Source organism: Sebastes umbrosus, chromosome 10, assembly GCF_015220745.1.
Source record: "Sebastes umbrosus isolate fSebUmb1 chromosome 10, fSebUmb1.pri, whole genome shotgun sequence".
NCBI classification, from domain to species: domain Eukaryota; kingdom Metazoa; phylum Chordata; class Actinopteri; order Perciformes; family Sebastidae; genus Sebastes; species Sebastes umbrosus.
In genome coordinates, this window is record NC_051278.1 from 16,034,719 (window position 1) to 16,052,653 (window position 17,935).

Consider the following 17,935-nt stretch of genomic DNA (forward strand, 5'->3'; position numbering starts at 1 on the left):
ACTTATTTTCCTTGAAGCACCCCCGACGTCCTCACCCTAAAAATAATTACAAATCCCTGAATAAAATCCTCAATTTGAATTAAGTGATTCAGTGTATTAAATTAGTTTTTTTTAATTATTAAATCAACTTTCTTTATTGAATATAAACATTTCATCAACATAAATAAAGGGATGATGTCTTCACGGATTCACCAAGTGAATGCAGATACATAATATGATCTTTTCTTTGTAACAACTTAATGAAATTTCTATAATATTTTTAGAGCCAAAATAGATTTTTTTTTGTTATTGTGTTGAATAAATGTCATTTATGGTGCTGTTAGATTGCCGCCCCGTTAATACAGTTGCAGGGCTCAATTTGTGTGCGTCAAACGGAAGAGCAAAAGGTTTTTGACCACAGTGAAAATGTTTTTGAAAGGCTAAATGCCAACAAATATGGTTGAAGCAGAATATTTTGTTAGATTTTGCTACTTAGTAGCAAAAAAAATCTTTTTAAGTAGTTTTATACACAGACGTTTGTAGAAATTAGTGTGTATGATTTTAGTTATACATGAGCAAATCTAATTTTGACAACCTCAGAGCAGACACATCCTGGTGCACCATCTGTGATCTTTGAGCCCAGGTTGGGAACCACTAAACTAATCTTTTAATGTAATACATTTGTTTGAGTATGAAAGCCATATGCAATGCAAAGAAAACTAAAACATACAATCTTTACGGGTAATAAAGTGATGATGTATCAAGCAACTTCTGTGGAGCTGCTACACATTTATTATATGGCATGTTATTATACTATTACCCTCAAGGGCACTTCAGCTGGGCAAATGCTTGCCAGCACAAGGCCTTGAACCTGCCTCCTCCAATAGAAAATTGGCCTCCTTCACCATGTGATAATTGAAATGTTAGTCATCCCAAAACAAACACAATTGATGTGCTTTTTCCTGAATGACTCATTGAGAAAGTTGGATGAGTAATAATTACATCCTTCTGTGAAATAAAAAAACACAAGTCAGGCTTTCTTTTTTGAGTTAATAATTAATCTGTCAGTGACGCCTACACATTATGTACTCATTCTTCCTGTGATGAAGACAGGCCATGACAGCTAAAGTGAGGAGCGCCTTGTTTTCTTTTGTTTTTCTGGATTCCCCTGAAAACCCCCAAAACCGTCTACTTAATTTATAATTCTTATCTCTGTTTTCTATTTGAGACTGTAGAGAAAGCCAGATATAAAGCACTGCATTGTACAACAGCTAACCCTCCTCATTTACTTCTCCACATGCCCACAATACATGTCGCCAATTGAGATAATGGCTCGATGGGCAGCTAAGCCTTTCTTTTTGAGGTTTCTCATTGAAGTGCCACTGATTGCTTTTATCATTTACTTTGATGATACAAAGAGAAGGAATGCCACAGAATCTCAAAACTATGGTGCAAGAAGATATACTGTAAATGCAGACAGATGAAGTCTGAGAGTGGATGTTTTGTAGACGCAGCCTCAGGAAACTGATCCCACGAGTTATTGTTTATGGGAGCAATGCAGCCTTGTCTTGGTATATGAGAAACAGAGCTGCAGGCTCTTGCTCTGCCTGATCAGCAGCTGTTCAGCAGGAGGATCAGAGGGGCAGATCGGCAACCAGAGTCCTGTCACAGAAAGCTAAAACTAGGATCCCCCAAAACACCTATTTGAACTGCATGTCACATGCAGAGCTGCTATGCTGTCATAGTGTATCGTTCATTTGCTCTTTTGTTCCTGTGTTGGTATTGTGGTCCTTTCTGTGGTTTGTTGCATTTTTACTTGCTTAGGGTTGAATAATGTTTCAGTTTAGCAGTGCCAAACTAAGGGGCATATTATTTGTTTTTCTTGTTTAATTTGAGGCTCTGGCAATCTTTGAGACTGTACCCGTTAGGGGTGGGAATCACCAGTGGACCCATGATATGACATTATCATGATACTTAAGTCACAATATGATCTTATTGCGATTTTTAAACATTTACGATATGCTGAGTATTGCGATAAGATACTGTATATTGCGATTTATTACCTTTTTTCAGCTACAAATTATGCAGATTGTCAACATCTGTTTTATCTAATAAGATGCAGTTTTCACTCTGTTCATATCAGAGTTTTCATTCAAATATCCTGAGGTCAGAGGTCAACGGACCCCTTTGAAAATGGCCATGCCAGTTTTTCCTTGCCAAAATTTAGCGTAATTTTGGAGCGTTATTTAGCGTTCTTCCTGACAAGCTGACATGGTACCAATCGATTCCTTGGGTATTCTAGTTTTGTATGATACAAGTAACCTCAACACTTCTTTAAAAAGACCTCATCATATCATATTTAATTCTGACTTAACATATTTTGGATTTTTTTAAACACAACCAAAACCCATTTCACTGGTACGTAGAGGTTATATTTTTTCTACTTCTATGCTTTAACTAAACAAGGTTTTGCCAGTCTTCCCACAAATCTTCAACCCGCGCCCATGCGACCACAAATTGTTGTGCCCCATCACAGTCTGCTTATTGAAGCCTACACTATTACATTCAACCCCCCTTTGCAGGCTACACACATATGTGGATCGTAGTGACCCTGATTCCTCGTGAGCGCTGTTATGAATCTTTCAGATAAACCTGCCACAGCCATATCTTCCAGTACTCGAGTTTGTTGAATTTTTTATTTCTTCTTTTTTAATCAGTTGAAATAGCAGTGCGGGGTCAGGCTCTTAAAGCAGCAACACAGAGAGCATGTTAATGTCAGTCATTCGATACAATAGGAACTTGCATTTCACAAATGCATGCTTTTCTGTCCTACATACATCTTTGAACTGGTATGGGGGGTAGGGATGGCAGTAGCAATCAATATTTTGGCTTTAGCAGGGGGTCCGTGTTGGGAGTTGTGAGTGGGCATTGTCTTTACTTGTCCCCTCGGGCCGTGAAACATCGACCACCCGAGACTAGAATCACATCGATATTCTTTGTGAACATCCGTTAATGGACTTCATGTTTACATGCAAACACTCCCCTTTTCAAATGTAGTTAGGTTGGACGTGAACGCTGGGTTTTGTGTTCAACGTGGAACTGGAGATTCAGTCTTTTTTAGTCCACATAGACAGAGGTGCGACACCTGAAACCTGCGTACAGCAAGTTTGTGCGACTACAAGTGCTTCAGGCTGGAGTTGTTATTGTAGCGAGACCTCGTTTTCTCACTTTCCCATGTATTGTACAATAGATTTATTCTTCTCATATTTCCAATGCCTCTCTTTCCCATCAATGGGAATTTTGCAGAACCTGTTCTCGCTCGTATTATCGCCATCCCGCAGGACACATTGTCTGTGTCTGTCACCCACGCAGATGTCTAAAAGAAAAGAGAAATTGGAGCGACACCACTAGACAGAATGTCATTATTGCTTCTCCAGTCTTTGATGCAATTCAAGGTTTGATGAGAGTGCCAGTAAATTAGATTACCAACCCAGCCTGCCGTCCAGGGATTTAAACAGGCAGACCATATTCATTTAGTAATGTATTGCATATGTCCCTTCTATAATTAATATAGATGCATATCTTTAACATTTTGAGTCTGATAATGGGTTGTCTGTGTTACTTTTCTTATAACATGTAATATAATATTTTAAAAGTGGTCTCATAATGCCTGTTTTATTAATGTGTGCTGGTACAGAGTTCCTGGTGGAGTGGCTTGAATGAAAGGGAATATAATAGGGTCTGACTTGAATGGTACACACACACATAGTTTCTCAGAGTCTATTGTTTACCTCGGGCATCACTCTGGTTGGCCACGCTGAGTGCTGGAAGCTTCCATTGTGTGAAAAGGAGGCACAAAAATGACGTTTTCACCGTGCAAGTCACTGGGTGAGAGAGGGGGATCCTGGCAGGAGAAAGGCAGTGTTGAGAGGTATACGGTTGAAGAAGGGGACCGACAGAGTGGAAGAGGAAGCGCCTGTTAATCAGTGGGGGGTTTTTGGGGGTCTGCTATTGTTTGGCTCCCCTGCATAGTCGCCGTAGCGGACGAGAAAAAGCTGCTTGTCTTTTTAAAGGCACAGGAGGCTGGAGTCAGGGGAGAGAGTGGAGGAGAGAGGGGGGAGGAGGCAGCAACACAGCTCAGCGATATCAGCAGCCAAACAGAGAGGAAGCACCTCAGACACTCATGCAAGACGGCAAGAAAGCAGGATTATTTCATCCTATTTCATTTTGGATTATTCTCTTCTTGAAATTTTTTTATACCTCCTGGTGTTGCATTGTTTTACAACCAGATGAGAAACAGGAATATTCAGGAAGCAGCAGCAGACGCTCGTATAGGGATGCTGATGTGCATAAAGTGAATCATCCACTGCTTTGGTCCTGATGCGAGCAGGACTCACTCATCCTCTGCACTGCAGCAGCAGCAGCACAGTAAGCTCAGCCCGGTGCTCACCTCCTCTGACTCAGGCTGCCTGCCTCCTCTGTAAGGATCAGAAAGGAGAGGGAGTTTTGGAGGGGGAGTCGGGGGGTCAGCAGGTGGATGTGGAGGGTGGTTGGAGAGCAGGAGCAGGCAGGGGGGGCAGAGCTAGCTGAGGATGGGAGCCAACGAGTCCATGGAGCAAGGAGAGACCCCCTGTCCCTCTCAAGAACACATGTGAGTTTGACTTAGCCTGCATTCCTACTCAGTAATCTGCCTGGAGATGTTCAGAAGAGTGATCAAAATCAAGAAAATCCCCTAATTTGAAAGCTCCAACTGCTTCTGCTTTGTCTGTTTTTACTTATTCATGGCTTTAAACTGGCCCTCCATGCAGCATAAATGTCCACTGGTGGATGCAGGGTGATTTGTTATGCAGAATGCAATCACCTGTGAGTTATATTATGGGTATGGTTGCCATGTTTGGTGTTGTTTATTGTTGCAGGATGAACACATCCCTGTGAGACATTGTGTTCTCCCTCAGTTTTTCCGTACTCCATCTCTCCATGCGTACTGCCATAAATCCTTCTCACTGTAAAATCCACTGCCACCACAACAGAGCACGTCATCATCACTGTTGTTGTTTGCTTTTGTGATGTAAATAAGGATGAGAGGATCCGAGCACGTGTGCAGACACTTGTGCATCAGCGTGCCTCGACTACAGCACTGTATGGATGGATGAAACATGATAGTGCTTCAGGAGAACCTGTGGGAACCAGAATTAGGCAATGAGTACAGTAGGTAGGAGCCGCCGGGAGGCTGGTGTGGGGTGATGTTTTGTTCTGTGTGAAGGAGGACGCGACCGCCGCGCTGGGAGCAGGAGCTGGTGACGGTGTTGAAATAGAGCACGCTGTGTGGGGGTGGGAGAAGATAACTCAGGACTATCAGTGGATGAGAGAGAGAGAGTTAGAGAGGGAGAGAGACGGAGCAAGAGTGCTCCACTTTGCTCTGTTTTATTTATATCTCAGACACACTGCTGCACAGGGGAAGAGGGATCAGGGGAAACAGAGGAGAGGGATGAGGGAAATGGAGTGACTGCATGGGTGTGTGTGTGTGTAATGTAGAAATGAATGATTCATAGCATAATACATAAGTCATTTTTCATCTCAAAACTCTGCTAAATTCAGACCTCAGAGGAGTGAATAGTTTTCTAAGTATATCAGACACAAAGTGCAGATTCTTATTGTTGAATTAGTAGTTTTTTTTCCCTTCAGGTGTGCAGAACAGATGCACCTTGTCCACCATCCCAACCATTAATAATACGGCTTTTACTGAGTTCACTCCATGAGTTGTGTAACGCTGTCAAAAGCACTTACAGTATATAAAGCATTCACACATCAAAGCACTGCAGGGCTCTGATCTGGAAGAGTCAGGTGAAGGTGATGGACCAAATTATGTTTATGGGATTTCTTTATTTCTTTTCATTTAATTCTAAAAATCTAAAATGAGTGGTCAGTTTGTAGGGGTGTAAATTGCAAGTTTCAACACGATATTACACAATATTATATTGATTCTCTAGACAACGATACAATATTTTCTGCTGTCACAAAATCTGCCACGATATGATTTTGATTCAATTCAGGGGCCTACAAACAATATGAGATGATAACATATGCCCATTTAACACAATCAGTTACATTTATGTCCACTCACAAAAAGCAACTAAAATATGATTTGACAATTTCATTACTAGGCTCTTTAGGAAGGAGGTGCGCTTGGGCTGAAATTGGTAACACAGACGTGCCATGGGAATTTCAATATAAAGGCATATCTTAAAGCAGTTTGTGTCTGCACTGATGGGGGGTTGGGATACTACTGAATGAACTGATCTCATCATCAAAATGGAGAGATATTTAACCCCCTCCTCACCGGTGCTCTGACTCACAGACCTGCCTTGTTGTTGTTTAATGTGCCATCTGCTTGCAGTCAGAGTTTCAGATTAGGCTCGATAAGGTATTACACGTAGAGATAATCTTAGTCTGACACTCTTTTTTTCCTTAGTGGCTTCTTTGTTTTGAGACTGAGTGGATTTCTTGGATAAAGGGAACTCAGTCTGGATGGAGATGAGAGACGTCTGCTCTGTTTATGTGACCTGCAGAAGGTGCAGCAGAGTGATTCTCCATAACATTTAATTTCCTAAAGTTGAAGAATCATTTGCAGAAGATTTGCAAGAGCTGCTTGGTGCTCTTTTCCCATTACAAAGCCTCTATAAGTTGCTCCCTGCCCACCACATCACGTCTGTGAAGAAACTGGAGAGGCTCTTGTAAACTGAAAATAGGTTGTTGTGGTGTTTTCACAGTGTGGTGTTCAGGATCTATGATGTAATACTTTATATCCAGACACTCATTCATCAGGGGGATGAAAGCACAGGAGCTCCCTCTGTTGGTCTCTTCCTTTATACCTCATAGCTGAGACCTTAGAGACTGTATACAGTGATGGACAGACTCGTAATATAACTTATATTCAATATCTTTGACCCAATATCGATACCGCAAAATATTTATACAATAAGATTTTGGATAAATAATCATCAGTAATGACAATATAATGAGTAAGTGGGTAAATGGAAATAATAGAACAGCTAGAATAGTCTGGTAAATCCAGAAAATTACTTCACTATATATTCACTATACTTTAAAACCATCACTTATTACGATTAAGTACGATATTACGATATCCAAAATCAAAGACGATATTTAATCTCATATCACAATATCAATATAATATTGATATATTGCCCAGCCCTGACTTCATATTTTATTATTATATAATTTTACTCTCTTCCTTGTTTTAACAATACAGAACAAAACAGACATATACCATTATTAACATACAATCAAAGTAGACGCTGTAAAATATTGACTTCCCTATGGCATGTTCTGTTCAGGTACATTTTCTGATCAAATCTAATTTAAATGATACAGTTTTATTCATAAGTAATTGTTTTGTCACTGACATTTGGTAACAGATTTATAGTGTATATAACTGCCACACAGCCCGTTTTTATGCTGATGAAAACCTACCTCTGACTAAGCTGCTGACTGACAGACAGGCAGTAGTAGATTCTTTACAGCAGATCAAAAATCAACCTGATATGTAAACAGCTGAGATGGAAGTGATCGCTAAATGAGGAGAAGATAACAAAGGGATGATGAGTTGTAGAGATGGAGCAGGAGGTGAGGGAATTAAAGGTAAAGGAGGAGTGGAATGGAAAGAGATGGATGATAGTCGAGTCCAGACAGAGAGTGTTCGGAGGTGTTTGACAGCTGAGAGACGATGGAGGGAGCATGCGGCAGTTAATCCATTGAGGCTAATCACACAGCTGCTTGGAGACCAACAGCCTGCCTCCATTCATCCCACCCTTCTTCCTCTTCTTCTTTCTTTTTCCATCAGCTTTCAATTCATCACAGTTGCCTCTTCATCCCTCTTAAATTGTGACAGAAAAATTTAGCATTTTCTTGCAAAGAGTAGGTTCATTTGCATCTTCAATGTTTTTGGAAGAATGTGTATATGTAGGACAGACAGGTGGTGTTGGGTTTACGTGTCGGTGTAGCCCAGTTTTCTTCCCCGGGGCTGGCGACGGCTCTGACTACAACACTGTAAAAGCTGTTTGGACAGGGTTGAGTTGGATTTGGCTGGAAGCAGAGACACGTCTGTCTGTCTGAAACGCAGCGTCTCTCTCGTGCTGCAGAGTTTCTATCTCCAGGCAGTCATCTCAGCCTGTGAGAGGCTGCTATTAACTGCTGCTCCCTTTGTTTCTATTCGCCCCCAAACCCTGACTGCTCACCCACACACTGCTTTTTCTCTTTCAATGTTTTGTCTGCATTAACACAGATTCATTTTTTATTTCCCTTATGCATTTCTTTAATTACAGCCCTCCTTTAGTGTATGCTTTCATGTCTATTAGATGCCATTTGTTTAAATTTGAATAATCAATATTATACATTCTGCAAGGATCAGAAGAGTAGAATAAAACAAAAAAGATGCTTTTCAGTTAAACCAGTTCATGTGCTGTGAACAGAGTAATGCTGATGCAGCGGCTGCTTGCCTCATAAATCTGCAATGTTCCTTTATGTGTTTTCTACATCATGTAACACTTCGCTGGACCTCGTTCGTTCGGCAATCCTCGGCTGTGTGTGTTTGTGTTGGACTGTGCGCTGCCATTTTTTTTTCTTCCTTCCAACGTGGAACATATGGCGGGAACAACCTCCTGTTACCATAGCAACACAGTGTTTGCAGTCACATGAAAAATGTCCTCTGCAAAGGACATAAACGGAGCAATGAGATGAGCCCTAATTACCACATTATCTCCCTGTTTTCAGTTTTATTTTCCATCCGTCCTTAAAGAAGCATCTTTTATGTGCCAATTTTAACGGCACACATCAAAACAAAATCTCCAGAGAGCTAAATCTCTCGTAGGTCTTCATGGGTGAATTTGTTTGGTGTATGCTTATTATATGGGTCCTATCCTTGGAGCTGCCTGTCAGACTATCTGACACTATGATCCTGGTTCCCAGTGACCGATCCAGATGGACCTCCAGGCAGACTAGTCTCATCCTGCTGGGACACACTGGCCCCTCGCTGGGATTACAGCTCTGGCTCCCCTCTTTGCCATGTGCTGTCTCGTTTTTGCACCATGGAGGTGTTTTTAAGGCTTTTGATCTGAGGATTTAATATATACAAAATTTAATAAACAGGCATCATATACCATTTTATAGCTGGTGTAGCCTGATGAATTTTTCAATAAAGCACATTGCAGCACAAGTAGAATATGTTCCTCCTGCCATATTGTTGGCTTAGAGGAACCTCCATCGCTGCTGTGATGTGACCCCGGGGACAGTGGACATATTGCCCAAGACAGCAAAATAAATTTATTGCCAGCCTCCATACATGCCAATGTCTCAGCTCTGGATTTTTGTTGCAACGGCCATATTGATGGCTAGATGGTGTTTCAGGCCCCCCATGTTTTCACACTACATTTGATCCATGTTTCCATGGTTAAGGACCTCCATAGGATGCTGAATGCCTTGAGGTGAATCCCTATAGATTAGCCAGATCAATATAGAGTATTGACATGGAAGTGTCATTTAACTGATGGGGGTCCTCGTCTCTTTTCACGTCTATGCTCTTGTATTTGTGTGTGTGTCTGAAAGAGGTATGGGGTCCACAATTAGAGCTAAAATTCTCTGATTCCAGCTTCTTAAATGTGAATATTTTCTGGTTTCTTTACTCCTCTATGACAGTAAACTGAATATCTTTGAGTTGTGGACCAAACAAGACATTTGATGATGTCATCTTGGGCTTTGGGAAACATTGATCGACCTTTTTCACCATTTTATAGACCAAACAAACAACTATAATCGACAGATTATACGACAATGAAAACAATTGTTATGGTTGCAGCCCATAATGGCACAGTTTCCTCTAGCCATTGCATTTTTCATTACAGTTTTATATTTTTCATTATTGCAAAAGACTCATTTCATTATACTGTTCACTGCCCAGTGATGTGTTATCAGTCGTTATCAAAAGATATGTTTCTTCAGTTTCAGTGTGTCTGTGATAATGACCCAGGAGGTTTGCAGCGCACATTCTGGGTGTGTCTTTGCAGTGATCATAAATTTGTTCATTTTCTTAAGTGATTTAGGCAGAAAGGGAAACTAAGGTAGATATAAAGGGACTGGAAATATATATCAGATGCAGTGGTGGTATATGTAATAAGCAAGCTTTATCAGAGCAGGTTTGGCTGGTGGGCAGTGGACTGCTTTTTGTGTGTGTGTGTGGATACAGCAACGTGGATCAGGAGAAGAGGGGTAGAGGGAGGGAGGAGAGTAGAGAGAGAGAGAGAGAGAGAGAGTACCAGAATATACAGTATGCAGGCGGTGGGCTTCTGCAGCCAGTCTCATTTAGATTGGGAGGCATCAGCTCCTACTGGGGAGGATTGGAGACAGACTGATGTGGCTACAGATGACAAAGAAGAGCAACGTGAAAGGATTGAGATTGTAGAAGCAAAGAGATATTAGACTATAGAGACAAAATTAGAGAAGGAAGAGAAAGGTCAGATCTGGTGGTCTTAGTCATCATCTTAGGAAGAGGCGGTGGTCGTCTACCTGTGTGTGTCAGGCAGTAGCATCGTAGTGCGGAGAGGTGCAGCCCTGCCGGCAGCCATGGCAGTGAGTACGTGGCAGGCTCTGTCTCCACTGCAGTGGGCTCGCTGGGGCTGGGACACACTGCTGGGTGGGGCAGGAGACGGGGACAGCCCGGGCTCGGATCCGGCTCTGGGGCTCCTCCGGAGTCTCTCCTGGGGCTCGCGTCATGACAGCATGATCAGTGGTGCCGTGGAGCCGGTCAGACAGAGGTGAGAGACAGGAGGCCACTTACCGTCAGATAATACGTTGATCAACGGAGCATGGATCTTTTCTAGTCAGGGTGTCTGGTGAGCTTCGTTTTGTGTGTGTATGTGTGTGAGGAAAACCAATCAAAATGTGGCTTTTGCTTATAACACTGGGATTTTTATTTACAGCTTATTGTCATGCAGAAATCTCTGTTTTTGCCTCAGTGTTCCCCTCAGTCCCTCCCTATCTATTTCATATATGTGATAGAGATCTTGATGTGGTCTTGTGTGTGTATGGTTGTTGCATGTATGTGTTGAGGTTGGTAATCCTGTGTCTCAGATGTGTCATTATCTGTCACCTCACTGCAGATTCAGCGTTTTCATTTGTAGCCATAAAAGAAATGTGCCTGGGGCCACTACAGGAAATTGCCCTTGCTGCCCTCTACTACCTGAAGCACTAAAGAATAATAGGCTTGAAGATGTCTTTAGCTCACCCTCACATGACTTCGACGATCCTGATACAGTCACATACAGTTCAAGTGATATCAGTCTGACGTATGCTCATCTTTTGTTTATAGGAGTTCAGACTCTGATGGAGCGTTTGAGACCCCTGAAGCCACAACTCCAGTGAAGGCTGTTTCTCCTGTAGATCCCCCAACTCAGCAACAAACATCCAATGACCAAGGTAGAGTAAGAAAATGATGCCATGATGTGCGTGGCTTTGATACAGTTTGATGCTCTGTTACAGCATCCTAAAAAGCAGGTGTAAGAAAGAAAGTCTTGTTGCACCATCTAGTGGAATAAAGCAGTATTTCTCATCTGGCTTTGCTGAGACAAGCAGCTCCATTGCACAAAACTGGGGCTTCTGGGATATCTAGGAATGGCTGACCAATCGGTTCAGTCTCTAATTCTGTCATGTGGTTATTTTTCATGACTTTCTGTCCAACTGAGAGACTTATTGCATTTTGATTTTATGCCGTTTTAGCAGCTCTTTACGTTACGTCTCTCCGTCTCTTGCAGTAGCAGACACCTCAGTCAGTGATCCTGCCTCTGAATTGACTTCAACTGACGCACCATGCCGTTCCCCGTCCATTGTTTTTGATGAGGACAAGCCCATTGCAGCCAGTGGCCAATACAACATTGAGGTTACTGGAGATCCAAGTCACACTCTGACCCGTTCGCTCAGCTTCCAGGGAGGAGAACTAGACGGCGCCGGTCTGTTGGAAGGATCGACAGCAGGAGACTTCCGTCAACATTCTGAATCCTTCAGCGTGGGCACCGAGAGCGCCCCGGGGACGCTCCACAGGCCCAAGAAAGTCCGTTCTGGGTCTGTGAAGAAGAAGCCTCTTCTCAGACAGAACTCCAACCCAGAGAGTCCAAAACCAGCCTCATCCAGCAGCACCCCGGAGATAAAGAAGCGGGCAAAGCCTCGAACTTCCAGCCCTCTCCAGCCTCAGGAGGAAGCTGAGGGAGGATCTGCGACCCCGAGCCCCGGAGGAACCCTCCGCAGGACCAGGAAGAGCCGCGTGGAGACTCCTCCTCCTGTGCCGGAGGAGACCAATCATACCAGCGAAGAGCAAAGCCTTGTCATCCCTGCCTTACCCTTGTGCCAGGAGGAGACCCCTCTCCCTGGTAGTCCAACGGGCAGAGACGAATCCCCAATCCCCCCTAGTACCACTTACAAATGGGATCCAGATAATTTTGAGAACATCGACCCTTTCAATACTGGAGGTAGTAAAATTGCCAATTCCCCTGATCTAGCTCGTAAAGGTCCCGTGTGTGCCCCCATTGCCACCCGTCCAGAGAGTCCCCCTGTCTCTGCTGTGGAGCCGTGTCCCCCACCAGCTCCTCGTGAAGAGCCAATCACCAACCCTGAAGAGCAACCCATCCTCCCCAAGCGTCAGTCCGTAAGGCTGGAGTTTGACTACTCTGAGGAGGGCAGTGAGGCGCCACACCAGGCCTCTCCACCCCCACCCAAGAAATTGGGCAAGAAGCCCGGTGCGAAGATGCCTCTGAGGAAACCAAAGCTGGGGCTGAAGAAGGCCCCTCCAGCGCAGACGCAGCCGCTGGACAACGACCCTCCAGCAACCCACAATGGCAACGAGGACGAAATCCCGGCTCCTGCAGTCTCCTACAAGTTTGAACCTGACAAGTGGGATGATCCGAGCTTCAATCCGTTTACTCCCAAGAAAGGCATGGACAACTCCCCCAAACTATCCAGGCCGTCTTATTCCTTTGACGCCAATAACTTTGATGAGCCTGCAGACCCTTTCAAATGCTCCAATAAGATGGCCAACTCCCCTCCTAAGGCCTCTGCCTCCTTTGAAGTGTCTTCCAATGACTATGACAATGAAAATGACAATGACAACATTGGGGAACTGGAGGACCAAAATCAGAACAAACCTGCCAAGAAGAAGAAAACTCCTATCAAATCGTAAGTTCACAGTTTAATACAACACGGCCGTACATTTACAGGAGAGTCCACGCTCACTTACAGAACATCGTAGTCAATGTGTAGGGATGTCTGCGTCTCTGTCGGTGAGGTTAGTCTGTGTTTGTATGTGGTCCTCTTGTCTATTATGTCTCTGTCTGTCTCTCTGTCACCTGTGTCTGTGTATTCTCATATGTCACAGGAAGTCCAGGGGTGTGTCTTCTCTATGTTGTCTGTTGTAAGTACAGGGACAACACAACCATCCATCCATCCATCCATCCTTTTTGTAGTCTTAATTCCATGGGGCTCCTTTTAAAGCAGCATGCTGCCCTGTTGTCCTTCTTCCTATTAACAGAAACATCACAATCCCTTGTGCCCACTATCAAACAATTCCATTTAAACTTTTTTAATCCAGCTCATTTTAACAGGACATACCTGTTTTCACTTTTGTTTCAACTTCTGTATTATATAAGATACAATCCTGCCCATGAAAGCGCCAATTCAAAAACATTGTAGTACAATAAGTATAGCCAAACTTGGTATATTATCTCTACTGAAACTGGTGTAAAAACATACAAAGAGCATTTAAACATAATTTTAAAGAGTCACTAAACACACACACAGGCTGGAAATTCCACTTATGCAGCCATTTAGTACAGTGGTTCCCAAACTTTTTCACGTATAGGACCCCCATTTGATAAGATTATGTGCTAGAGTCCCCCATCTGCTAGGATTTATGCTTTTAGATGTTTCTATTACAGAAACTGTATGAAACCAAAATAGTCATACATTCCGTCACTGTGTTATGGATGGAATTAAAGTAAGAATAAATGATTCCCCTTTTTGCTGGAGACATCCTCAAGGTCACCCCACTTTGAAAACCACTGATTTAGTGCAATATAGCACAGGTTGGGTGTGGTCGGCAGCGTAAACGGCTTGAGACTTTCTTCCAATAGAGGTCAGTTCAACAGCGTTCATTGAGGTGCTGTTGAATGATAAACTTAACACACGGAGATGAGTTATTGAGTTTGTTGTGTTGCTGCCTTTAGCAGTCACTCTTTACAACATTTAGAACAGATGCTAATAGTTTTCTATCAGCACTTTCTCCAAAACAAAAGTGTAAATATTGGAACAAATTCTGTTTTTATGGTAAAATGTTCTATTACTTCTTTTTTTCTACTGAAGCTGACATAATGTCTTTCTTTGTTATAGATGTGCGACCACAATGCCACTGTGTCCCATCTGCAAGTGTGTAACAAAGGAGGAGCTTGTGCTCCCTCTTGTGTTCATTGTTGGCTATTGTTGAAAAGGCTAAAACCATTTAATAATGATTATACTTTTATAGATATACATAGTTTTGGGGGGTTATTGTCACATTTATATTAATTCCTAATGAGTTCAGTTAAGAATCACAACCATGAAACATGAGCCTAAAACATTTTTAGTGACGAGGTGCAGAAATGTTCAGCTCAGATCTATCACATACTGTATGTCTTTTACATTAAATTTAGAGGATAAAATCGGATGATGCATCCTGATAGTTGTTGTAAATTGCTATCCAAGGACCTCCATTCCTTTAGAAACTCTCTGGGAATCTGCGTTTTATGGGATCTATAAATTGAAAACTGAGGTAACAAAAGTAAAAAACCTTCCACTAACAGTTAATCTACAGTAATACATTATGTTTGCATCAATATCCAAACTAACCTGCTACATTATCAAATACATGCCTGTCTAGGATCTGTGTTATTTGTGTGAAAAGTAAAGTATTGATAACATAACATTCATTTATGACTACTACTGTGCAGTTACTAACTGTAGATTCAACCCTTGTCACAAACATTTCACTGTTCTGTTCATTTCAGCCACACATAGATTACAGTAAGTGGTCCTGTTACACATATGGTAATGCTGCTCTTTGAAAATCATGTTGTCATTTTATGCAAAAGCAGTTGTACCCAAATAGTTTCCTATAAATAGCTACACACAAATTTTGAGATATTTAGCAAATACACAATACTTGGTGTCAGACGATGACTGCTGGATCTATTAAACAGTTGAAGGCACTGAGTGACTGTAGATCTTGATGACTGATCGTCTTTCCTTTTCTCAGTAATACTTTCAGGGTGAAGAGGTCGCCAAAGAAATCCCCATTGTCTGACCCCTCCCAGGTGCGTACCTAATTCTCCATATCTGTACACTTGGCTCTCTCACTGTTGTCTACCTGCATTTCTGCCTCTTCCCTCTTGACTCTGTCACCGCCGCCTCCTCTGCGTTGCAGGATCCCACGCCCGTGGATGAAACTCCCTCCCTCCACCAGCAGGATGACCACGCCACAGACGAGGAGAAGCTGGCCTCCTCCACCAGTCACAAGTGGGCGGCACTGCACGACATGGATGCGGATTTGAACTCCGACCAGCAGGACTTCCCTCAGCCAAGCGACCTCACATCCTTCGTTAACGAGAACAGTCTTCCTCATGAGACCCCAGGTGAGGCTTTAGCTGTCTGACTCTCTTGGATCCCTCTTTGTACCTCCAGCCACCTGCGTCCAAATAAATGCCGACACAGATCAAAGCATACCGCAGACAGGCAAAGCTTATGTTTGGATAAACCGTCATTTACAGCAACCAGATGTTTTACTTTTCATTCATCCAGCAACGTTATTGATTTTTAGTTGTGGCCTGTTGGCCCAGTTCTCTACTGATCTCTGACCTACAGAGGAGCCACCCCTTCCCAGAGGCAGTGTGGCTCAACCCATCTGGGTCATAGATGAAATACCAGACCAGACAGCCCTTGCCTCAGCTTCTCATCCCATCAGTCCAGATCTCAACACTGACTAGAAAACGTCCTTCCATTTCTTCTTCTGCCTCTAAAACTTAGTTTTGTCTTTCTGTGTCAGCGCAAGACTATGAAATTGAGTACATGGAGAAGCTTGGCTCCGCTTCGCCTGTGAGTATTTGATGCTATTTAAAGAATTCATGAAACGTTTGCTGCTTTCTTTATTTATGCTGTTACATTGTGTCTTATTCTCTTGTGTGTCTTGTAGCCACTGTCTCTGAAGAAGCCGTCTTTGTACCTGAAGTTGGACTCAGTATCTGACAACTTAACCAAGAATACGCGTGCACATGGATCTGAGCCCAGCTCCCCCTGCACAGGGTACAACACACTCTACTGCATGCTTTTTTTTCTGTACTATGTGTAGTTACTTCGCAGTATTTCATACATAATATGTATTCTTTAGTGCAATTTCTAGTGCTTTACTGGTTTGATTTGATTTTATGATTATTGTGTCACGCATAAATAATATGCCTAGACCAAACGGGCTTACAAGATATCATTATTTAGAAAATAAAGAAAAGCCAAAGGCAGAAACCAGAATAGCAATATAAATTACAAGTAATACTAAACAAATAGACCATCCTGAAATTTTTTCCAAGCTTGAGAAACAAAAGTAGCCAACTTATAAGCATTAAAATTAAATAGCCATTCCATTTTGTCATCATCCGAACACCAAAACATTTCTGGATTTTGAACATACATTTCATTGAAAATATAATTTCGTAATTCATCATAGTATGGACAATACAGAAGGAAATATGATTCATTTTCAACTTTTCCTAACTTTCCTAACGCAACTAAAGACCTTTGACTCCTTGACAAGTTTGCATAACATAAGATTCAGTGCCATAATTGTGCCTGATTTGAAAATATGTTTGTAATTTTGATTGTAATGATATATCTTTCAACCATTTTTCTTCAAATCTAGCAAGTAACTTTCTTCTAATTGTGTTCATGCTGCGTGATAAGTTATTACTATGCATATATTGCAATTCAGCTTCCTCAAAAATAGCCCATGGAGCATTATGTTATTTACTGCAAAAGAAAAACCTTCTTATTGATCCTGTATTGTGACATATTAAACAAACGATTCCACAGTCTTTTCATTTCACATTTTCGCATTATTGAACCAGGACTCCAACCCATATCACCGTGATCAGCCAAAGTAGGAGTAAACATATGAACACCTAAAAAACAGCGTGCAGCATTATTCTGTATAGAGTCTGCTATTTTATAATCTTTGAAGCCCCATATCCCTGAAGCATAATTTACAGTACAGTATACTATTTAGTTTGCTAATTGTAAAGCAGAACTATTTGGATTGCATAATGCATGCAGTTCAGCTGCTCCAGCGACGTTTTTCATTAACACTCTCATCCATCATACACAGTACATTAAATGTCATGTCCCTCTCTCTCCCTCCCTCCCTCTATCCCCTCTTTCCCTCACTCTGAGCAGGAGTTTTGAGGAGATGGAGGCCCAGATAACAGCGGGTATGAAGACACCAACGCTGAGCTCCCGGCCCGGTCCCGAGGGCTCCGCTGGGGACAAGGGCAGGAAGAGAGAGAGCGAGTCACTCAGCCGAACACAGAGCACAGAGAGGGATGAACAGGTGAGCCGCTTTTGTAGATATTCAAACTCAGTGAGCAGTTATCACATAATATGTTGTCATTCCTGTGTGTCGTCACCATCATATAAGGAGAGCTTTGATTTTGTAACATTTACATCATGTCATTGTTTAGTCACAAAGGGGGAGAGTGCACATGCTTTATTGTAGGCCGTGACTCGGCCCTCCATCAGTCATAGTGAATCTCATTAAAGCCTTGTCACTGATAACACATAGCCAGTCCGCCACACTAGCTTCCCAGCTTGAACTCGGTGA

At 42.4% G+C, this 17,935-nt stretch overlaps 1 protein-coding gene across 1 annotated transcript in view; it reads left to right on the forward strand.

The window, feature by feature from the left end:
• tacc2 (transforming, acidic coiled-coil containing protein 2) overlaps positions 1–17,935 on the forward strand; it is a 60,146-nt gene that overhangs the window by 31,722 nt on the left and 10,489 nt on the right. Inside the window, exons 8-14 of the mRNA XM_037782257.1 lie at positions 11,363–11,469; positions 11,805–13,218; positions 15,329–15,386; positions 15,497–15,704; positions 16,115–16,164; positions 16,262–16,371; positions 17,512–17,665. Coding sequence (XP_037638185.1) covers positions 11,363–11,469; positions 11,805–13,218; positions 15,329–15,386; positions 15,497–15,704; positions 16,115–16,164; positions 16,262–16,371; positions 17,512–17,665 — 2,101 coding nt within the window. The remainder of the gene's footprint in view (positions 1–11,362; positions 11,470–11,804; positions 13,219–15,328; positions 15,387–15,496; positions 15,705–16,114; positions 16,165–16,261; positions 16,372–17,511; positions 17,666–17,935) is intronic.